Source organism: Micropterus dolomieu, linkage group LG18 (assembly GCF_021292245.1).
Source record: "Micropterus dolomieu isolate WLL.071019.BEF.003 ecotype Adirondacks linkage group LG18, ASM2129224v1, whole genome shotgun sequence".
Classification (NCBI taxonomy): domain Eukaryota; kingdom Metazoa; phylum Chordata; class Actinopteri; order Centrarchiformes; family Centrarchidae; genus Micropterus; species Micropterus dolomieu.
Genome location: NC_060167.1, coordinates 14831453 through 14854945, shown reverse-complemented (window position 1 = coordinate 14854945; position 23493 = coordinate 14831453). Strand labels below are relative to the sequence as shown.

Below are 23493 nucleotides of genomic sequence, written 5' to 3'. Positions count from 1 at the left end.
TTTAGGGAGCACTTCCCTCTCATATTCTTCATTCTGTGCATCACGCACCTGTTGTCTGCTTGAAGCCCTCCGTGTGTAGTTACAGCTGAAGGACACGGGATGAGTAAGGCGATGGGCAAGGGACCTTGATGCAACTTTGACGTCACCGGTTTGATATGTGGGGTCAGGGATCATTCACTCTTCAGGCTTCAGTTGAGCAGAAATCACAAGATGAAGCTAGAGAGCTCTCTTCCTAAAGACTTGACTTGGGACTTGAGTGCAGAATCATTCAAGTCCCCAAGTTTTGACCAGGAAAAAAAAAATCCAGAACAATAAATAAATGCACTAAGACAGTTTCAGAAGACCATACACCTTGGATATTTGAGACTTAATTTGGTCACTCGGTTAATCAAGTCATAGTTTTATCTATAAAATGTCAGAACACTTTGACTATTTCGATCAAGGTATATCATATGTGGCATATTTGAAGTGTCTGTTTCGTGAAACCACCACTGTAAAACCCCAAATATTCCGTATGCTGTCATAAAAGGCTCAGAGGACCAGCAAATATTCACATTTGAAAAACTGAAGCCAATAATTTTTGGCAAGTTAACCTAAAAAGAACTTAAACAATCAACTGATGATCAAATTTCACTCTTAAATTGTCAATTGATAGTGACTAGTTGATTAATCGACCAGATGTTTCAGTTCTAAGCAGGTCCATATATTGACAGGAGTTGGTCTCAGCTATGTAACATTTAACAGCTGTGAAAGGAAAATGGTCAAAAGGTTTGTCACTTTACATGGTTGGTATTCAGAGACCTCAGGTGGAGACTTGAAATTGACTTGAAAGTAGTTAATGAAGACACAGCACTTATATAACATATTTAGGTTGCTAATTTTGTCCAACCAAATATCACAGTGTGCTAACCAAAGTTTGGCATTTTTGCTTGAACAAAAAGTTTAACAATTGATTATCAAAGTCTATTCATTTTCTGTTAATGACTATTTTATTAATTGTGTGAAACCTGAAAATGACTAGAAAGTTGCTTTGAAATACCCTCAGTTACTCCAGAATAGACTTAAAAGAGCTCTTATTGAGTTGGTAGTTGTTTTGCATTTTGGCAATCCCTGACAGATTTCAGAACCAGAAAGTTAACTCATCCTTCAAGAATTTGTTATGTTTAAATATAAATCCTGGAAGCAAAGTGCAGCTGATGTGGAATATATTACAAACAATTAATAAAACCAAGGCGTGTGTGTGTATTTCTAGTGACACTCGTTATTACTCCGCAGCCCGTTATCATGCAAATGACGGGGGACGAGTGGCCGATGTGTCATGCCCTTTTAAGAAAAATGAGAAATAGTCGGGAGTGACGTCTGCTGCGCACAGAAGCGAACTGACACTTGCGGAGCGGCGAAAGACAGCGAGCGAGAAACGGTGAGTGGAAATGCCAAACTTTACTGCACGCTAAACGCGGTCAAATGAGTATTTTGCGTGGCAGCACGCCGCGTCCACACTTGCGGGATAATAAGCAGACACAGCGGAGTGTACGGCGTGTGTTGCATTTGTCGAATAAATGGAAATAATTGTCCTCAAGTACAAAACGGAGTGTGCACTCCCATTTTCAGTCAAGGCCAGGCGGAAGGGCAGGTAACGTTAGCAATCGGCTGTGTCTTTCCCGAGCAAATACACCGTAATGAGGGTTGTTTTAAAAACCTGCCACGTCCGGTAACGTTTGAGCTATGAGATGCGCTTTATTGCAGCTTGTTTCTGACAACCTAGCTGTGTTTTGATTTTACGCTAAGGGCAGGAATGTGTCGGCTAGCTTAGCTTGCTTGCTAACAAGCCGTAGCTAGCGGTTGTTAAGTGTCGGCGGCCCTTTGCAAGCAGTTAAAGCTAGCTAGTTAGCGGCATTTTGCTAACAAGCTTGATAACGGGTCTTAGCGTGGTTGCTGGTATGAAACTAGACTGTTTATGGGCAGCTGCTTTTCTCGGTTGACTGGATTAAAGATTATGGTGTTTTAAGGATTTGTCTCTAAGCGGGTTTATGATTAGAAGAGAATTTGATTAATGTTACGGAAGCTAAGGTTTGCAATAATCCAAGACATCGACGGGGTGTTAGTTACTGCTCTGTGGTTACAGCCACAGATTGTAGCTATTTAGCATGACCTGGAGTGATAAACATATGCTACTGCCGTAAGCAAACTAGGTAGATTCACAGTGAGATAACCCAAAAGCTCAAATGACTTTCTGTTGTCTGAGCCCGAGCTGTTGCAGGTTATTTCTGCCGCAGGGAGAGTGTTGTGAAACAGGAAAGGTGTGAACTCCATGCTGGAACTATAAACACACAGCTGGTCAACTTTATTAATTATACATAATTACAGCTTCCAATTATAGTAGACATTTCTGCAAAGACGCTAACTGAGTTAATCTGCCCCTTCCCTTGAATCTTCTCATAGTCCAGGTTTTGATGATGAGATACTGGCTATAAAACCCCTCTCTTTCAGCAAGCCTGCTGTCTGGACTCTCTAGCAGGAACAGAGACTGGAAGAGACTATTTTAGTAGGTAGCTACTCCGTTTCCATCCTATCAGCATGAAGCCTTCATTCGCTCTGGAAAGAGGATGTGGTTACAGGTCAAGGCCCCAGCAACACAGATGCATACCGCTGATGGTATTTGTCAGTTACAGATCTTTGTCACAGCAAAGTTTTGTGTGCCCAGCTGCAGTTTTGTTCTGACTCACAGGGAGCATTCAAGGTTGTAGTGAACCTGAAAAAGAGATGCAAGAACTGAAGCTTTTGGTTCTTTTAAGACATTTTTCTTTCGGTGTAATTTTGATAGAGAAGACTGTGCAGGAAGTCTGACGCCTTGTGCTCAAAATCTGTTACCTGAAAGGTTGTAATCAGAAACACCCTAATTATTCATAAGTGTTGGTTTCCTGAATGAAGTTAAATGCAGTGTTATCTGTCACACACGAATATCAGCCCTTAAACATTACAGTAGTGTGCGCTGTGAAAATGTAGCATTTCTTTGTTTAAGCTCTGTGGTGGAAAGGGTTTGTTTTACAGGCTTGTAAAAACCTAATTTCCTACGTTGTTTCCTAGAAATAACTATGTAATTTGGCACTAATTATAAGTTAAATTAGAGACAGGGTTCAATCTGTATACTTACAATTAATTAATCCCAATTAACTGCTAAGCTAGCTAGTCTTTTAGTTGGTGCACAGCAGGTCAGCTAAACATAAATAATAATAAAAAAAAAAAAAGTACAGTTTGATGGGGAATCATGCAGTTTAACATGAAGAATAAACTTTCCAATAATAAAATAAATTGAAATAATGACATAAAACATTTCAACTTATGTTTAAAAGGAGCAGTACTTTGCAGGAAATTCCTCTTGATTTCAACAGCTCCTTTTTAAACTCAACACAACAAACTTAACAGTGTCAGAACCTTTTTCCGTATAATTAGTACCAGATAACGTTCGACTTTCCAGGAAATGTTCAAGACATAAGGAGGGTATTGGTAGGAAATAAGTTGGCTGTAAAATAACGCGTTACCGCTGTGTTTTCTTTACTTAAGCCCTCTCCTTGACAGGTTTTCTGCTGTCAGTAGTTTCTGGGTTATTCCCCCAAAGTCTCTGGGTTTCTTATGCTAAGCTCAGTGTGAACAAGCGATGTGAACTGGGGTTGTGGTGGGGGTAATGAGTAACCAGGAGCTTATCAACCTCAAAAAACGCTACAGCAGAACAACTGTCTCTTGTTTTTTTTTTCTACCCCTAAACCTCAAGTTGCCTTGTGCTTGTCAAGCAAGCAAATAAGAAGATGGCACAAGAGTTGGTATCATGTTGCTAGCTTAACCAAACGGATGTGTGCGTTTTCAACATCCGCACTTGGTGGAAGATTTACAGTGCAGCTGTCAATCATACCGCTGTGCTGAGTCAGGCGCTGTGACGGCTTCAATGCTGTCAGATAAGCCTCACTAGACCAGGATTGTGTGGATCCTGAATGTTGTAATTCAGCTGTGAAGCCTCCTGCTCCCTAATTTCACTATCCTCTAGTTTGAGTCGTGGAGTAGTTTATGCAGACACATTCGCTGCATATTCTTGCTAGCAGCACCACCTCGTCCAATTTCCAGCCTTAGATGGATACATACCTTTGGCCGTAGAGGGTGAGTGATGCAGTGATGTCATGGTGGAGCATGTTTTCTGTGGCATGTGGCTTTCCCTCGCTCCTTATTTGCTGGGGTTACTACGAGAGCAGAGTAACGGCAGCGGCGTGTTTGTTTTGTTGGGAATGACAGTGTGTAGTTGAGGGCAGTGGAAAGAGCGAGAGGTTTTGGTTTTAAAGGGAGATGTCCTTAAATGGCCGTGTGTGTGTGTGTGTCGTGAGTGTGTAGGCAGGCTGTTGGGAGTGCAGTTGGATGTAGTTCCTGCTGTGAACGTTTGTCGATAAGGTATCCGTGCAAGAGCATAATTTTCAGTCAAGTCCCTCATTGTTGTTTAGACTTTTGTAGAAAATGCGTCACTTACGAGGGGAAAGTTCAATAAGGAAGGAGTTCAAAGGAGACGAGTGTTGTTCGCTAATTGAATATTAAGCAGAATTAGTTTGAGCCTTGATCAGAAAGGTCACTTGAGTTGGGGAGGCTGGTATTTGTATCTTGGCAGGTGTCAAGCACAACCACTTTGCCGTTCTCGAGAACATGAATTAACACACTTGAGCTGAGAAATGTTCTTCTTCTCTCCTACTCAAGCTCAGACATACTTAAAATCTTGTCCTTTTTGTTAGTGATGCATTTTAACTTGATTGTCTTTTTACTTATAGGCAAAAGTTGAGCTTCTTCAAGCAATCTCCATCCATTGTATGACATGGTTATGTAAAGGTTAATAGGAAAACAACTAAATTTGAAGTAACTTAATCTACACTGCCAATATTGTTAAAATAAAGCTAGAACTTTATTTATCCTGAAGGAAATTGTTGAATTAGAGAGCAATGGTTTAAACTCTTGCATTTAAAGAATCTGGAGAAGAGGGACCAGAGTTTAGACCATTATTTTGCTGTGGTAAGCACCACAATTACATAATAATAATAATAATAAAAAATTATATTAGTTCTCTTTTTAGTTGAGTAAGTGGTTACCACACTTTGCTTTGGACAAGTGTCTGCTAAATGTAAAGTGTACCTAACATGTGGCAATATCAGTAATGATAAACCAAACTCTCATCCCCAATAATAACATAGGCTTTATAAACATAAAACCGAAAAAACAAAGGCCATACAATGCACACATATTTTCATTATGCATTGAAAATGGCATGTAAACATAGTATTTGTTGTAAGTATTCAAGAATATTAAAATGTAATAAAAAGGCAAAAACACAAATGTAGTTAGTTTGCCCTGCAGATGATATCTTCCTAATCAGATTTTGCACAACTTGCATTCCTACTTTCACTTATTTTTTTATAACTGGCTACATCTGCCAACTATCTTTCTACACGAAGACTCAATTTTCAGTTTGGGTTAACAGCATACCCTTGTAGCTTTTTTTTTTTTTATCCCGTGGAAAACAAATTTTCCTTCAGCATTTTATATGGAGACAACCTCTCACAAGATAGAGTGCCTCCTCAAACATCAGATGAAATGATTACATCGCTAACTGACTTCCTGTAAGATGCAGGTGAATCAGTATAAAGGGGGCCTAACACATATATTGGAAACCAAACTGGTTAGTTATTTTGCTCCCCTTTTGAGGATGTAAAGCGTGGGAGGGAGAAGATAGATTTTGTCTGCACTCTTTTTAGAGGAGCAGACGTCCTCCATAACGACCTCTGAAGCAGTCGCATCTAACAGCCTCTGTCACAGAGCAGGTTCCTGAAATCCTCTGTTGTAGTCAGTCCACAGTGTCCATACAAATACCGTGACATGCGGATAGCTGACAAGTGAGGCCTAGCCAAAAGTTAAGTGTGACATTGTTTGTGTGACATCGTATGTGTGACACTGTGCATGCACTTGACTCTGTACTTGAATTTACACGAGGGTGCAGCAGAAGCTGTTTGCGTAGCACTCGTGCAGCCCTGTTCTTTTTCTTTTCCCCTCCAAAGGGCTCTTCCCTAATTGTAGGACGGAGAACTTCTCTTTGTGTGTAGAGGATTAGTGAGTATGAATTATTCACAGTCTGGGCTTCATATCCCACATGGTCACTGCGATTGAAGTTGGAGGTCCTTTGTCCCCCCCCCCCCGAGTATTTTGATGGAGTGTGCTGTAAAAAGAGCCGTGTAGGAGGGGATCAGCTGTTTCCCAGAATGGCTGGCGATTAGCTTCTTTAGATGGTTTGCAAAAAATGGGTTGATTATCAAGCAAGGCTATGCTGTCTTGTCTGAGACCTGAATTTAACTTTAACCACTTTCTCAACACAGCTTTGATGCCAACAAGCTGCACTTTTCAACCCATGACCGAGAAGTTGAATCCTCTGGCTTCTGAATCACAGGCAGTATATGTAGTTGAAGAAGCCTGTTGTCATACTGTCTCTAGTTTTCCCTCAAAGTTTGGGCACAGCCTTCATCTTGTATCATTATAGAGCCCCAACCGATATGGGTTTTTGGAGGCCGATGCCAATATTAAAGTGAAAAAGAGCCAATTTATGAGCTGATATTTAGATTTAGAGAATGATTTGGATAGTAGACCCCTTTACTGTATAAACTACACTTCGAACAGGCCGATATTGAAAGCTGGTATGTATGTGGGCTATAAAACCTTTTCCTAAATGGATTATGTTAATAAAATAGATTACAGTTTCAAAAATTTCCTATGAACTTTTTCAGCCATCTGTAAACAGAGTAAAGCTGATGATACTGGGAGCAACTTTTAGAGCAATCGTATTTAGAATAGGTCAGAAACTATAGTTTAATGGCTCATTACGACGTTAGCGCTCCTCCACTGATAAATACGGCCTTAGCTTTGTGGCTAATTTAGCAATGGGCAGCGTTAGCTGCTGTAACGTTTTGTGATTTTAGAGAATATTTAGAAGTGATGAACTAGAGACAAATATGGACTGTTCACTAGAACTGCCACACTGCTTCAGAATAAATCTACAGTTCATCTGTCAGCAGCTTCCAACACCCAGACACCGTAACATTAAACTGCTGTGAGCTACTAGGAAGCCGGGAGATGACAGTGAAAAACAGGAGGGTTAGCAAGTCATGAATGTTTTCAGGAGAAGAGAAGTGATTGGGTCTGTTTTTATTATAATTATTTAAGTCATGGTATTAATGTGAGGAAAAGACCGACTCACTGCTCACACAGGCCTCTGCGTGTTTGGTTTCTAAATGCTGCGTGTAAGCTCCGGTAGACTTCGGTCTTGTTTTCTTCTGTGGTGGTGAGGCAGTGTTGTTACAGGGGAGCTGCAGCTGGTCGCCCTCTGGTGGGCAAACTATGAAACACCCATAACATGAGTGAAGGATCTAACTCTTTTTTTTTAATTGTCATATATCTGCCGTTATAAACAGCAGATGCCGATTAAATGCAATTAGCTCATATCGACCGATAAATCGGTCTGGCTCAATATCATAAATTGGATAAATGTGGCGCCACCTTACCTGTGTGGACACTGTGATTTTAGTATTAACATTTTTCATTATTTTGACCTGCTAATCTTTATTTTCAATGCAGCAACAGGTGAAAACAGTATCTCCAAATCGAGGGAATACTGAAAAGAATTATACTAACGGGGAAAATGATCCCAACACAAATGTCAGTAAAAAAGTAATGTATTTTCAAATTTGGTGACAAGGAATTTTTCATATGAAGTGAAGTAGGGCTGCAAGTGATTATTTTCATTATACATTAGTCTAATAATTATATGCTTCATTAATCACCTGGTCTATAAAATGTCAGAATGTTGAAAACTTCCTCAAATGTCTTGTTTTGTCTGGCCAACAGTCCAAAACCCAAAGATATTCAGTTTACAGTTATTGAAGACTAACAAACCCAGATATTATTCACATGCGAGAAACTGGAACCAGGCTTTTATTTCTTACGCAACTTAAAAATGCATAGATCATCAAAATTGTTTCCTATTCATTTTTTTAAATTAACAACTTGAGTAATTAAGATTTTCTTTGCAGCTCTAAATTCAAGGATTAAGTGTTTCTTTATGGGTTGAGAACATTCTCCTAAACTAAATAAATAATTGAAAACCTCTTAAAGTTTTGGGAAAGGCTTGACTTTTACATGACAGAATTGTTTAGTAATTCAAATCAATCATTTGGGACTGCTGGACATCAAGTTTTCCAAAAAATATAATTTGAAATGAAGCTGGAAAGTAGACGACAAATCAGAAATCCCCCGCATCACCCAGCCTCAGCTAAACCTCAGTGTAGCAGCCTCTCCGTCTCTGTAGCCCAACTTGTAGTGACCCAGTTGGCTAACCCAACTGACTTTACGCCACATTGTGTGCCAATGATTCGAAGCCTCCCTGTCCCTTAAAGGGATATTCCAGTGATTTCATAATTTCCTCCCCATCGCAGTTTCCACTTCCCTCAGCTGGTTTCTGTAATTAGTCTGAAAAGACCGACACTATATTGCTATTTTACAATACCAAGAACAAGTGAGTGACTGAAAAAATAACAGCAGGGTGTGTTTTGGTGTGTGAACGCCAGATTGATTGTGTCATTAGGAGGAATATTTGCCAGATCTATGTATCACCCCCCCCCCCCCCCCCCCCCCCCCTAAACACGAGTACACACCACAGCTGGTTTGTGTTAGAGAGGGGTCACATACTCTTAGCCTCCTCCACCCTGAAGCAGCTCCACTTATGGGTGTTCCCTCTATTGTTGTGCGGCTTCTTGTCCATAACCTCCAGGAATGACTAGAATCCTTCCCTTCTGGAGTGGGAAAGACCAGACTGGGAAAATTCATCTGTTTAGCTTGAAAAGCAAGTTGAATCTTGGTGCTGCTTCCTTTTTTTTTTTTTTTTTTTTTTATTTCATGATTTTTGCACCTTTTCTCATTTTGTTTGTCCCAATTTGCTTTTCCCTGTTTGTCCAGTGCAGATTGTTGGGCTGTCCGGTGAAGCAAACCCGCCATGCGTGAATACAAGCTAGTGGTGTTAGGCTCTGGAGGTGTGGGCAAGTCCGCTCTGGTGAGTATTCCCTCCTCACCCCCTTTGTCCCCCCCCACCTCTAACACCTCTGCAGGGTGGGACTGGCGGGAAAACTGTCATTTATATGGCAAAGAATGAATTTTGCTTCAACATTTTTGGAGAAAACAATGTTGTAAAAGAAGCTACTGCATTTTTTTTTTTTTTTTGTCAGAGTGAGCTACAAGAGCACAGATCAGTCCTTTTCCTCATTTTTTTTAACTTACTTTATTTAACTAATTACAGGCAACATGCTTGTGTTTCCTTGTTTCCTCACACGTGTTCTTCCATCCCAGTGTTATACAGAAGAGTTCTTTCAAAATGTCCAATGTATGCTGCAGGCTTGTTAGTCAGTGTAATCCATGTGTAGGAGTGTTTTTGTCTGACTAGACATGCCAATCCTAGACTTGCCATTGGTTGTAGATGTGGAAACCAATTCTTTTTCATTGGTTTGATTAAGAACGGACACAAAATCTTAAACTTTTATGTATTTTATTTAGTCATGAAAGGGTTGTAAGGAGGCCATAAATATCTGTGAAATCTATGCCCTGCTTAGCTGACTTCGACCGGGTGATGAAGTCGGGTTAATCCTTCAAACTGGCAGGCTGACGTGTTTAGATCTTAAGATATTATCAGATGAACTCAGTCTACCCCTAATGTAAACCTACCTTTTAAGCACAGCGCTTAATGTAGGCCAGTCCTAGCTTAGACTCTTTATTTGCATGTTTCACGTGAATCTATAAAATTAAAGATTTAGCTGAGGTTGGTCTGCTTCCGCGCTGGTGTGACTGGCAACGTCTTACCGAGATGTTGCGATAATACAGCAGGGAGATGCTGCTCTTCGGCCAAATTTGCCATTCTGAATGTTTTATTTTTGTGACCCGGAGGATGTCGCATTGTTCTAATGTTTGCTTGCTCTGTGGCTTCTTTTACAGACAGTTCAGTTTGTACAGGGAATCTTTGTGGAAAAATATGACCCGACAATAGAAGACTCATACAGAAAGGTGAGTGTCCCATGAGGGGGGAGAGGCAGAGTGCTGGTTTGGAATGAGCTGATTGCTAGCAGCTGCTCTGCAGGTTCACGTCATGATATTGTGCTCTTGTTCCCCCCCCCATCTGTCTCCTGTTCTAGGGTTGTTGGGTTTTATTTATTTTTTATTTATGTATTTTTGATATGGAATATGATATACACATTGACCTGAAATTAAACTTGACATTATCTGAGTCTTTTGCCATTTCTTCCTCTCTTACAGCAAGTGGAGGTAGATGGGCAGCAATGTATGCTTGAAATTCTCGACACAGCAGGCACAGTAAGTGAACTCCTCACCACTGAAATCTGTCAATGCCCTGTATTGCTATTTTGAATGCTGACATTTGGATTGCAGTGTGTGTTTGTCAGGTATCTCAACTATCACATCTCAAATATCTCAACAACTGTTGGATGGAGTAAGATTTAATTTTGTAAAGACATATGGCCCCCAGAGAATGAAACCTACCAATTTTGCTGATTCCTTGACTTTTTCCTGTAGGGCCACCATAAGATTGACATTTGTGGTTTTGAGTGAAATGTCTAAATGACTATTGGATTGATTGCTGTGAAATTTGGTGCAGACATTCCTGTTCCTGTTAAGGGATGAGTTAATAATTTTCCTCATTCCTTAACATTGCATCTAGCAAAGTTCACCAATTAAATCTGTTTAATTTGGTACTTGTATGTATGTTTGCGTGCAAGCAACATGTGTGTTGATTCTTGTTTCTAGTGGAAAATCACAGGGCGCTCAGTCTACCTACACTGCACAATGGTGTAAGTGTGCTGTGGAAAAAGGTGACAGAAATCTTGCATTCCACTGTATGTACTGAATCTCTGAACAGGTCAATGTGATTTCCTGTTATATGCAATGGACCTTTACAATAAATATATATATGAAATATGACAGAGCTCTTGGCCTGTCCTTCTTTATTTTCCCCGCTGTGTAGGAGCAGTTCACAGCAATGAGGGACTTGTACATGAAGAACGGCCAAGGCTTCGCCCTGGTATACTCCATCACAGCACAGTCCACATTCAACGACCTCCAGGACCTGAGAGAACAGATTCTACGAGTAAAGGACACCGAGGATGTAAGTATGCAGTATGCACACACATTCTTCCAGGACTTTTTCTCATTTAGTTTTAATATTTTATTTTCATGGTTGAATGGGTTGTAGAAACACACATAGTGGAAAGTTGTGCAGATAAGTTATAATCGCCCCACTTCTGTGTTCTCAGCCGCCTACATTGAACCAGATTGCACTGTTGCTATGGATACCATTCAACACTGTAATCACTGCATCTTATGCCAGAAATTACAGATTTGTATTACCTCGAATTAATGCAGGTTGTGTTATATGGTGTCAGTTCTGTGTTGTCTGTAATGTGAAAACATTGACAAAGCACTTAGTGAAACTTGTGTATGCAGCCTGGCATTATGTAATATTAGCAGCATGAAGGTCCCTGTGGTTTGGTTTCTTCAGATGTGTTTAACAGGGACCAAGGTCCATAGTCACTTAGCTAATAGTCCTTTCAACAGCACAACTTTGTCTCACTAATGGATGTTCAAGCCTGAGTCTTGCTTTTCATGCAGACAGTGTGGTTTTCCCCCTCCAAGTCTGCCGCTCAGCTTGTATCTGTAACAGTGCAAATGAAAATCGGAAGTCCTCTTATTTTTTCCGGTTTGCTGTTTGTTAGAAGCACATGTCCAGTTTTCTGTATCTCTGGTAAATTGTGAGGCGGTTAAGTGAGTAAGCCCTCCATCCCCTCTCTGGTGGGGCAGATAGTGCGTCAGCAGGATCTGAGATGCCCTTTTTTGGTGATCTCTGGAGGGAATGAATGTTACCATAACCCTCTCTCTCACTCTTTCCTTCCCTCTCTCTGTTTCCTGTCAGCCATCTAAAAAAACCCTTCTGCAGCCTGGCGCAGAACTGTCACATGTCTTTTTTTCTGTCCATCTTTCTATTGCTCCCCTTCCTCTACATCTGCCAGTATATCCCTCTGCTTTTTGTTTTGAATGGCTTTTTCATTGCCTGTTGCTGAGTTCCCTCCTCTTCTCTATGGCCTGGCTTGTGGTCTGGCAGAGATGATGTGCAAGGAAAGCTGCAGCTCATCAAGAACACACTGGATCGCGAGGCTGTGGTACTTCATTAGACCCTTCGTGGTTAGGGAACTGAGGTTAGCCTCAGGCTAACAGATGGATGGCAGGATCAGTGGCTCCTCAACGTGCAAGAAAACAGTCGACGTCCCCTCTTCTCTAACTGCGTTCCCTTTGAATATATCCCCAGTCTTAACATTTGTGCTTATCTGGCTATTATGGCGACTCTGTCAGCTATCAGTCCACTGGTGATTTAAGCTTTTACCTGTGATGGCCGTGACATCTGTTTATCTTTCTTTGCCCCTTGCAGGAATGCATGACCAAAGGAAATGCTTAACGTGTTTTTCTTTTTTTCATCCATGAGGGCAGATTTCTTATAGAGAAAGCTTTCAAGCTATTGCAAAGATAAAACAGCTATTGTAGTTGCTGCTACAGCTGTTCTCATTCTCAGCTCTTCCACGCACCATTTACTGCAAGGCCTGCAAAATGGACAGACGCACTTAATATTGCCAAGCTCAATTAAAAAGCCTTTTTTATGACTGTACGTTAAACACAGTAGGGCCGAATTCCATCTCCTTAAAAAAGTTCTTAGGAGTAAAGAATAAAGTAAGTGAGCAGTCACCAGTTTATTAAAAGCTCACTTCCCTTCCTTCCACAGTTCTTATGTAAGAGAGGTCTTATGACTTTTTCAGGCCATCTCTGTCTCTGCTTGTGTGACTCGGATGGTACTAATGCCTGACTCCATGCTTGTGACTCACTGCTCCATTCGAAACGACTGGCTCCATTCATTTAAGCTACTCCATTCTCCCTCTTGTGTGTGTGTGTTCCCCACAATCCAATCTCTAGCATGCCTTGTGGGCGGGACAGGACCTGTCTATAGCATGTTAACGTCAGCGTCTGAACAGATTCTCTGTGGGCTGCGTGGATTCTTCAAGTAGGCTAATGCTTCCTGATGTGCTGCTGACACTAAACATTTTTGCATGCATACCTCCATCCTACCACCCCTCTCTCCATACTTTTCCTCCCAGTTTGGCTCTGAGTTTGTGTTAGGAGGGCATACCACTGGTTCTCCCAGGACCCCTTGGGAGAAATGTCGTTCAGCAGTCCAGTCCGAGGGCTTGTTTGGATATGAAACATCGCTAGCAACCTCCATGGGGTTAAACTAAACATCGCAGTTTCCTGTCGTCTGCCTCACAGCTCAGAGAGAGAGCGCAAAGAAAAAAGGACCATGGTGTATTAATCCTACACCTTCAGAAGTATTCATCTGGAGGAGCGTGGCCATAACTGCTGTCAAAAACGACATCTGAACACTAGACTTGTGGGTGGGAAAAGGAGGTTTTGAGCAAGTTAGTGCATGTCAGGGTACTACCATATTCCTCACAAATATCCAGTTTTTACAGATTCACAAGACACGAATGGGGGCGATCAGTGGACCGGCAGGATTTCCCATGCAATGATTTATTTGTTACAGGCCCACCACAAATGGATTTCCCCAGCTGATATATTATTGGTGCCTGTTGTGCTACATGCAGAATTTTCCACTAGTTGATTATGTGTCTTGCTTGCTAAGCTGTACTGCAAACACAAATATCCTGTGAACTTAAACAAAAGACAGAAAAAAATACTGAAGTCCTCCTTAAACTTGAGTCTTGAGCCTTTTCTTATTTATTGTCATCCAGTTTTTTGGAGGGTGGTATAGTGATGAAAACAAAAATACACTGCATGCCGCATGAACGTAAGCGCGCACACACACACACAGTCTTGCACTATCATGTAATTCCACAGAGCAGCCGGAGCATAGAATCCATCTGAAATGTTCGAAAACATTCAGGAAGGAAAGCGATGTTATCCCGGCTGGGCGGGGCTGCCATGACTTCCTCCGGGCCGGCATGCTCCCTAGATAGCCGGTCAGGAAACAGCAGGCAGGATGAGACGCATCCCGACACCCCGACCGCCCCGGCTCTCCCCACTGTGACAGTTGGGTCTGAAGTTTTGCCCAGAATATTCTCACTTCCTCAGAGGTTTATATATATATATATATATATATATATTTTTTTTTTTTTTTTTCTTTTACCTTGGTTGTTAAAACATCTGACTCAGGGCACAAAAGAAGAAGTGTTTGGTATTTTGGAGATTCCACAACCAGCTGCACTTCATGTCAGTGGTCATCGTCTCCGTGGTTCTGTTCTCACTTTTGTTTGGAAAAGAATTGGCTCTTCTAAAGAAAGAAAGAAAACCAAGAGAAACTCCATTCATTGCAAGTTCATATTGATTCTTTAATCTCTTTTGTCACTGTTGTGTAACCTAAATGACTTTTTTTGCCTTCCCACAGGGATTGATTGATTTTATGGATTGACTTTGTGACAAACCAATCCAGGCTTCAAATTGAATTGCGTAGACTACTTGACTGTTAATAATCCTGTCTCCACTGTTTTACTTGAGGACGCATGAGTTCAGCATGCATTGAGAAATATATGTTCCTGCTAGTACTTTCATCCTTCACATCCCAGTCCCATGTCCACCCTTAGCACTGGACCCCCACAGACTTTAATATCACCGGTGTGCCGAGGAGGGCTGGCCCTATAGGGTCAGATTTGTTAAACTTTCAAGGGAAGTAAGAGTCAAAGAATAATTTCATTGGTCATTTATCACAGCCCCCCTGCTTATAGATTATTTTTTTGCATATATGCAGATATATACAGAGACATGACGTATGAACATGAATAGCAACAAAATACCACTTGAGTCTTTATCTACAGAAGCTCAGCATGCACTGCACCATTGGTTTATTGAAATCTGTTTCCGTCAGTTTAAATTCTATATTCACTTTGATATACCACCTTCTTCGTCCCAGCCAAGCGTTACAAATGTCTGCAATGCCTGCGCTTTATGTGGAATTCCTGGCATTTCCACTCTGTTTAATGCACACCTTCAATATGCACATTAAAACGGGTGAATACAAACATGCACTCTGCATCTAAACATTTCTGATAAATTTAACAGAAAAACACATTTTTCATGTGTTCAAAGTTTCATTTAAAAAGTATGATTTGGAATTACTGAAACTTGTGTAATGTATTGGCATTAGTATTAAAAACAGACATAACTCACACTGTCCCACTAACATTGTTCTCATTACTTGAATACTATCTCCTATTTCACTTTCCGCTCTAAACCTCCTACTTTTCTTTATTCTCTTTTTCTACCATCAAACTTCCCTCTTTTACTCTTATTTTTACCCACATTTGTCTGATTAGCATTTTTCATTGCTTCAGATTTTTTTGCTTTTCCTTGCTTTTGCTTTTTGTTTTTATACCGCAATCACACACCTGCCTCAAAGGATTCATACTTACCTTTAGTTTGCTTGTCCTCAGGTGCCGATGATCCTGGTGGGGAACAAGTGCGACTTGGAGGATGAGCGTGTGGTGGGGAAGGAGCAGGGCCAGAACCTGGCCAGACAGTGGAACCACTGTGCCTTTTTAGAGTCCTCTGCTAAGTCAAAGATCAATGTCCTCGATGTGAGTATACACCGAAACCAACCAATGGTGACACCTGACCATGCTGTAAACAGCTAGCCCTCAAAGACCAGTCACAATTTTTTTTATTTATTTATTTTTTTTTAAATGCTGGCCTCGTTCTAGTGGTAGGAGCTTATGTAATGTTAACAAGGAACAGCACGGTTCATCGAAGACACAGGTGGTAAAGAGTTCAGCTGGATTATACCTTCTACTCAGCGCTACACCCTTGTTAAACTTACTGTGTGCAAACAAGGGCATCAATCAATTTAGTGATGAGGCTTCAGGTGATTAACAGTGCCACGGTATGTTAGGAACTGCCTTGTCTAAAAGAGGAGAGATGATTTTACTGCTAAACCACTGATCTTTTTTGTTGTGTCTTCCTTAGATCTTCTATGACCTGGTCAGACAGATAAATAGGAAAACGCCAGTGGAAAAAAAGAAGGCAAAAAAGAAATCCAACTGTGTCCTGCTTTAAAGACCCCCCCCCCCCCTCCTCCAGCCCCTGCAGCAGCTCTGAGCCAGGTGAGTGGGTCTAAAATTTCATAACAGTGTTAATCATGAAGGCCCAGCAGCTCACACATTCATGATGTCAAGATGCATAGGTAGGCTGTAAGGGTAATTATTATTCTATAAAAGCTTTCTATGTCACCTTAGATGATGCTACTTACATCAGGTGTAGTTTGTCATTCATCACAGTCTATTACGTGTGTGTTTGCCCGCAGCCAAGACGAGTCAAATGAATCTGTAAATATTACATCATGTCAACAGTGGTTACTGTTGCTTTTTGAACTCTCTAAGAAGAACCTGAGCAGATAAAGAAACTTGGATAAACCTTGGATGGTGCAATGCAGAGAGGGAGCCCCCAATCCAGGCAGATAGGGGTACAACAAATGCTAAAAGTGGGGAGAAAATACATTTTCTGTGGAAACTTCCTTGAACAACAGGGTCAGTTAATTCCAAATTAACCAGTATATTTTTTTAATTTAAAATTAATTTTTTTTTGTGTGTAGTTATTCCAGTTTAACGTATTTAACGATGGCAAAGTAATTGACCCTTCCCTAAGCCACGGCCCGAATACGTAGCTGGCCAATCACCGCGCAGTATAAGACTCTCTCTAACTCGGGTCCGACACTTTCATGTCTGCGCTCCATTGACTCTAATGCATAAGGAGTCGTTTTCTAGCTTCTTTTTATTTTTGCTTTTTCCAAGATATGGTCAAACGCTGTTCCTGGGGCACTTGTAATAATTACAGTTGCTACCAAGAGAGGTTGAAAGGACCCTACTGTTTTGCTTTTTCTTGATTTTAATAGTGAATAGAGAAATACCCAGCTGTACAGGAACAGTGTTGATCTTTAATATTGTTGCCCTCTTTCTCAATTGTCAGGTGGTAATACTGTGGTTCACATCCTGAGTCAGCCTTCAACAGTGTGAAGTGCTTTCATTAGCATTTTCTTTTTTCATCTTCATTGCTCTTGAATGAATGAGTCACTGCATGATTGCTGGGATTTAAATATGGTGCTCAGCAGACTGCAGCAGCTGGTTATGTCTGAGGAAATCCAGGTCATCAGGTTGTTTCCCAGGAAAATCAGGATCGCTTCTTCTTTTCAAAAATTTTCAAAGCGTTTTTAACAGTTTGGCCGGAAACTTGTTATGAGGAAGTCTGAACACAGTAACTCAGTAAACCGGGCTGCTTATTAGTGTCAGTCCTTCTACAGAGACAAGCTATTTTTAGATCACCCTTTACTGCTATTTACTGTATGTGATGCAATAATTAACCTTCATCCATACTACTTGTTGGATTGCAGCCTGACAGTACATTGGAGCTTCCTTTTTGTAAGCACTGGTAGCGTCAAGACAGTATCTCCTGTCACAATTTACTGTTATATTGGAATCCCATTGTGTATTGAGAGATGGTACATTTTATGGAAAAATTAATTATAAACCCTTTATAAATAAATATAGAACTAGCTTCTTTTTTGATAATTTAGTATCTTAAATGCCTGACTAATCAAAGTACTTCATCACATTGGTGCAAGGTCCCTATAATTAAAAACATTACCATACAGCAGTCATGCTTATTGATTTGCAATAATGCCCGTAATGACCTTTGACATCCAGAAATAGCAAAGGCATGGCGGCCTTGGCACAAGCAGTGTAGCAAAATCTATTCTCACAGTATATATTGTCATGTTGCCCATTTCTGATTTTAGCTACTGGTCACACTGACCCAAAAACCCACAGTAGGTCACAGCAGGTCACTTTAAGCTCCTGATAAGATTTAACCCACCGCTCACCATCTTAGAAAGTCACGGTAAGAATGTTTCCACCCTGATGTGGAAAATTTCCTTTGAAAGATTTTACATTCAGTCAGTTGAGCAAATCTCATGATGTGTATCCAGCGTCACATGGAGATTACTGAGCCTCAGTGTTTCCAAACTTTGAAGGTGAAAGACCTTAGAATAAAGAAAATACTTTATTTGTAGGATATGTTGTTTGACCATGCAAAGGGTGTTTTACAGCTGTTCTCCATGGCAACTCTCAAAGGCAGGGAGAAAGGCCGGACTGCATCTCTTCAAAGGCATCCACGGTGTTGCACTCGGATGTACACACTTAAGGCCAACTTCGCGTAGCTGCATATCGTACGCTGTAGCCTATGCCAAAGCCTGACGCGCACCTCCCCAACAATGTAACTACACTTCGCGGAAACGCAGACTGCAAGAACTGTGATTGGTCAGGTTGCTAGCATCGCATTTCCTCCAAGCCCCCAGGAAGTGCTCCGTGCTTTGAAGCCAGTTCTACTACTGGCCAAACCAGATTTTTTCCCGTACACTTGCATACAAATATATACAAAATATTGTGACTAAGACCTCCACACTTTTTGTGTTTAGTTGATCTGTTTGTTTGATCCAGGAGCCTCTGAAAACTGCTGCCTGAATTATTTATTTATTTAACTTTCTGTTTGAACTCTAATGTGTTTGGTCAGTGAGACTAGTGCTGAAGTGTCCTAGAGCAAAACTCTTTACCATGATTAGAGGTGTTCTCCTGTAGCTGACCCCTTTTTTGGAGTGGACAAAAACATTTCTTTAAAAGGAGCAATGCATTTATTTCTCAGTACCACTTGGGCATCACATTGTCAATCCACATAATCATAATAACCATAATCTCTCATTTAAAAATGTCCATGTAGGGAGCTGACCGTATCAAGCACGAACCTCTTCTGCTTAAGACTAATTATGTGCAAGAATAAAAACCATATACAGTTCAGTAGCACTGAAAGTTACTAAAGTCTAAACTCTAACCATTAAAAGTGGACAGATGTAACATTAAAAAGTGCATGTCTGGTGTCACAGTAGGACGTCCTTGTTTAGATATTAAAATGGGTGTAGCTGAATATTCCGCAGTTTGCAAGAGTTGTGGTCAGAGTGCAGCCCCTTCGAGGGTGTTATTATCAGTGTTAACACATTGTGGGCAGTATTGACGGAACACACTGTGAAGCACAGCAGAGATTTTATATCTACCTTCTTCAGTCAATTTTAACTTGTGGGGAGGGGGGAAATAAAACTGTGATATTAACAATAACACCGGATTAGTGAGACAGACAGTACCATTGTGCCCAGCCCAGACATCAGGGTTGCTAAACCACCCACTGCGTTCCTCGTCTGAATCCATCTGTGTTGGTCAGTTAGTGGTCCAGTGTGTGTGAGAGTTGGGCCTCTGTCAGCAGGCCCCGGGGCGGTGTCTGCTGCCCCCCCCCCCCACCCCTTCACACGCTGGCCAGCCCAATGAACCAACACTAATGGGATTACAGCTGCACTGTTCCACTGCTTACAACACACAAGCTCATACACTGCAAGAGGGGGGGGGTATTACAGTGCCAGCCTCAGACAGGACAGAGAGGGAGTTAATGGGACATCACTTTGTACAACATTGCCATTTCCAGTTTGCTGACCTCATGAGCCACCGGGCTCTGATTTTAGCACTCACTGTATTCACTGGGACAGGAAGAGGCATCGAGCTGATACCTGATATGATTCAGTAGTGATTCTAAAGGTGCCGACTATTGGTATTTGCAAGGTTTTCTTTCCGATTTGTGGTCACATTTTTAAACCCAAACGTTGTAGGACATACTATTTACAGGGGGTAAAAACCTTTTTAAAAAAAAAAGAGATAGTGTGTCTTTTAAAGATTTAAGTAAAAACTATGTATTTCAGAAAAAATCTGGACAGGCCTTACAGGCATGTATTCAGATTCTGTTGGGCACCTACAGCAGCAATATGCGACTTAACGATCAGACTTTTATAGACCCGATAATGAGTTTTGAAATCTAGAAGTTAACCTGGGTGTTAATCCAGCTGGGAGTTTCAACTCTCTAACAAACTTTATAGTCTTTTTTTTAAGCCGATACTTTGAGTTGTCACAGCAGCAAAAACACAGATGTAACCATTTGCATTAATCATGGCTGCGTTATATCTAAGTGGCCCAGTAAGTCATGCCAGAGAGCTGGCATGCATAATAGCATGGCCCTGGACTTGGAACATCTAAATGGAATCCAGCCATAGTTAATCTTATTAATAGCGCCTGTGCATTGTAACTGTCTCAAGTCAAAATGTCTGCTGTGAAAAAGTTGGATGGTAGCATTCCCTTTAAATGAGTGACGAACTCAAAAAGCCAGCTGGGCATGCATTTGCAGAGCTATGTGTGTTCTCACTTCTATTTCTATTCTGTCTATGCTTTGCACTCAGGCTTTGCTATTGGTAAAAAAAAGCTGAGCCCATTAAGCATTTGATCAGACAATGCAGAACTGCCCCCCAGTGGCTCTCAATGTCCAACCACCCAAGCCTTGTTTTAATTACAAAGCTAAAAGGAGCGCAGGTGTATCAAGCTGAAGTTGTAATTATGAATTTTTCTAAAGCTCTGAAATATCCGATTTGGCACTTGCTGATGTAGAAGTGCCTCTAAAACAAACATAAATACCTAACATCAACTGTCTTTAGTTGGTTTTGATTGTGAACGCTTGCATCTGACAAACACTGCATAAGCCACAGAGCAGGAAGTCTCTACCGTGAGAACTGACTTAAGTGGGGGAAGTGGAGGTCCACAGAAGAGCTAGACAGATATTTTCCACCGTTGCACCTGTACAGTGTCTAAGCCCCCTGGAGGAGCTCAACAGACTGCCTTATGACCAAAACAAAGCAGTGTTCACTCCGTTCAGCTTCCTTGATCTTCCTTTTGCTCCTAAACTTTGACTTAGCATTCAATTAAATCAACTACATAAACATGAAAGAGGAAAATCTTTTATATATTATATTGACCCTACAGTTATGTCGGCAATATTAATACATCCCCCTTAATCTTAAATGAGTTAAATAAGGATATTAACCATTTTAGAGAACTTGAGGGTCGAACTAAAAATGAAGCATTTCCTTAAAACATTTACAGGCAAGTTACCATATTTAGAATATGTTTAGTCTGTCATATTTATATTTGTCTTTCAGACTCACTGAGACACTTGTATGTCACTGCTCAGCTAATACAAAAATGAGCTTCTCTGACCCAGTAATCATCAAGATTAATACAAAAATAAAGGCTTGAAATATTTCACTTTGTGTAAAGAATCCAGAATATAGGAATGTTTCACTTTTTGAATAAAATTACAGGGAAAAAGTAACTTTTCCACGATATTCACATTTCTTTGAGATGCACTCGTAGATGTGATTGAGCGCAAGAAACAATCTCACTAATACGTATACACAGAATACATCATGTTGTAAATCCCCCCCCCAAATCTTGTAGAGGTGGTGTGGGTATTAGGACAGACCGTTAGCTTTTTATATGGTTGTTATTAAAAATATGGAGGGTGTGTAGCCCCCTGAGAAGTCTGGACGTTTGGGATCATTTATGCACTTAATCCTACTTCTAAGAATGTAATGTCACTGACCGGCCACTAGAGGGAACTGACAACTTGCAGGTGGGTAGTCAGGATGTGAAACGAGGACCTAACCACCATGCTGTCTTGCAGAAATGCTGTAATGAAGAACTGTTGCCCTGATTGGAACGTGCCAGCCTTCCAACAGCCCCACCCCCCCACAAACACCCCCACCCCTCCCTCCATCAGCCATAAACGGTGAATCAGCTGACTGAACTGCTCCTATCAAAGATGAGGATGATCTACACGAGAGACGGAGAGAATTTAAAAAGAGAGAGAAAGAAAGACAGTAAGAGAGAGAGAAGACTCCAGTCTCTCACCTGCGAGGACCTTCCTCTGTGTCTCAGTTACAGTGTGAACCTTGAACGGACAGTCTCCATTTCTGCACCAACAAACACCACAAACTTATGATGATGATGATGATGATGAAAGCCTCTGAAAGTATAAAGTGTCCATGAGCCGCCTACATGGCCAGAGAGCAGCCCCTTGTGTTGTTTTGTTTTTTTGACAGTTTAACAAAAAGAAAATAACAGCGTTAAAGAAGGAAAACAAAGTTAGAACAGTATTTTTCATCTTTTTTCAATATCGTATTTGAAAGACATGGAAGTTGACCTCTTTAGTTGTATGATTATAAATATTCTTCAAAAACGAGCATGAAAAAAATGCATCAGTTATTAAGTGTAGATGTTTTCAAGTGGAAAAGTGAGAATTTTTTTATAGCCATACACCTATTCTCCATGCCTGTCATGTCAGTGATGATAGATCAAGGTCTATAATATGTATTATTTTTATTATTATTTTTTTTTTTTTCTTTGTTCGCCCTGTTGTTCATGGACTTCTCTTCTGCGAATATCTCTCTCTGATGTGACTTAATTTTATACTCAGTCACTGGGATTTCATAGCTCCCATAATATATTCTAATGCCATTTTTTGCATAATAATGCTTCAGAAAAAAATGGGTCTTTTATAGAAGAAATATGGGGAAAAATAAGGATTGATTTCTATGTCTCTTGAAGCTGAAATATATTATACTAAACCAACTCTAATAATGCTTCTTGTGTTTTTCTGTCAATGATGTTCCAGCTTTTATGGATTATTAAAGTACATTTTAGTACATTTTCATTATATTGGTCAATGTATTTTTGTGAATTAAACTTTTATCCAAAGTGGATCTGACTTCTTTGAGAGGAGTGAAATTTAAAAGGTGTTTTTAAAGGGTTGGAAACTGGCCTGAATTGCATGGGGACATTTGTACATTTTGTAAGCTCTGTTTAGTGCAATATTGATTCTATACAGTGAAAGTTGTGTGTTTATCAATCAATAGATGGCACAGAGAGGGCAGTCTATATTATAGAGCTAGCCTATTTAAGTGGTTGATGCTTTTTATCACACAATGTTTTGCCTTGCCTTTATTGACCACCAGGTGTCAGTATCTGAACAATGTTCAAGCTGTTTGTGTACCGATTCAAAGCCCCAGCAGTAAATTATGTAATGTGGCTTAATGGGAAAATCAGTCATAATGAAATTAGTGCATCTTTCATTATAATTCTTTATGCCAAAGCACTGTGAGTATTGGGGAGAAGGAAGAATTGTATGTGGGCTGCAAACCCCATGGTGTTTCTGGTGCCTTGTACACTGAGCCCCCGCAGCCTGGATTAATTCCAGTTTCTCACCTGAAAGACAGGATTTTCTGTAATCGTCTCTCACTGATGCAAAAAAGTGTGGGGGATTTAAAAATTATAATAGATGAAAGGTTAAAGGCTGCATTGAATAAAATTAAAATGATTTTTGTTTGATGAAATTACA

The 23493-nt window shown here is 40.6% G+C and overlaps 1 protein-coding gene across 3 annotated transcripts; it reads left to right on the top strand.

Annotated features, from left to right (window-relative positions):
• The first annotated feature begins 1288 nt into the window (after positions 1 to 1288).
• LOC123987226 (ras-related protein Rap-1A-like) lies at positions 1289 to 22812 on the top strand. 3 transcript variants are annotated; one of them, XM_046075921.1, is made up of 8 exons: positions 1289 to 1420; positions 9033 to 9121; positions 10054 to 10122; positions 10372 to 10428; positions 11096 to 11236; positions 15618 to 15761; positions 16147 to 16283; positions 21781 to 22812. In XM_046075921.1, the coding sequence occupies exons 2-7, from the start codon at positions 9065 to 9067 to the stop codon at positions 16234 to 16236; spliced, it is 558 nt and encodes a 185-aa protein (XP_045931877.1). In that variant the 5' UTR covers positions 1289 to 1420; positions 9033 to 9064; the 3' UTR covers positions 16237 to 16283; positions 21781 to 22812. The 3 variants fall into 3 exon arrangements, with proteins under 3 accessions (XP_045931877.1, XP_045931878.1, XP_045931879.1); XM_046075922.1 differs by having other exon boundaries at positions 1367 to 1420; positions 9028 to 9121; XM_046075923.1 differs by lacking the exon at positions 1289 to 1420 and adding an exon at positions 1520 to 1633.
• Positions 22813 to 23493: the final 681 nt, after the last annotated feature.

Excerpts from the sequence above, each read along its gene's own strand:
- LOC123987226 (XM_046075921.1), top strand. The coding sequence starts at position 9,065 with ATGCGTGAATACAAGCTAGTGGTGTTAGGCTCTGGAGGTGTGGGCAAG. Across the intron at positions 9,122-10,053 it reads GTGTGGGCAAGTCCGCTCTG|ACAGTTCAGTTTGTACAGGG; the intron begins GTGAGTATTCCC and ends CTTCTTTTACAG. Across the intron at positions 15,762-16,146 it reads CAAAGATCAATGTCCTCGAT|ATCTTCTATGACCTGGTCAG; the intron begins GTGAGTATACAC and ends TGTCTTCCTTAG.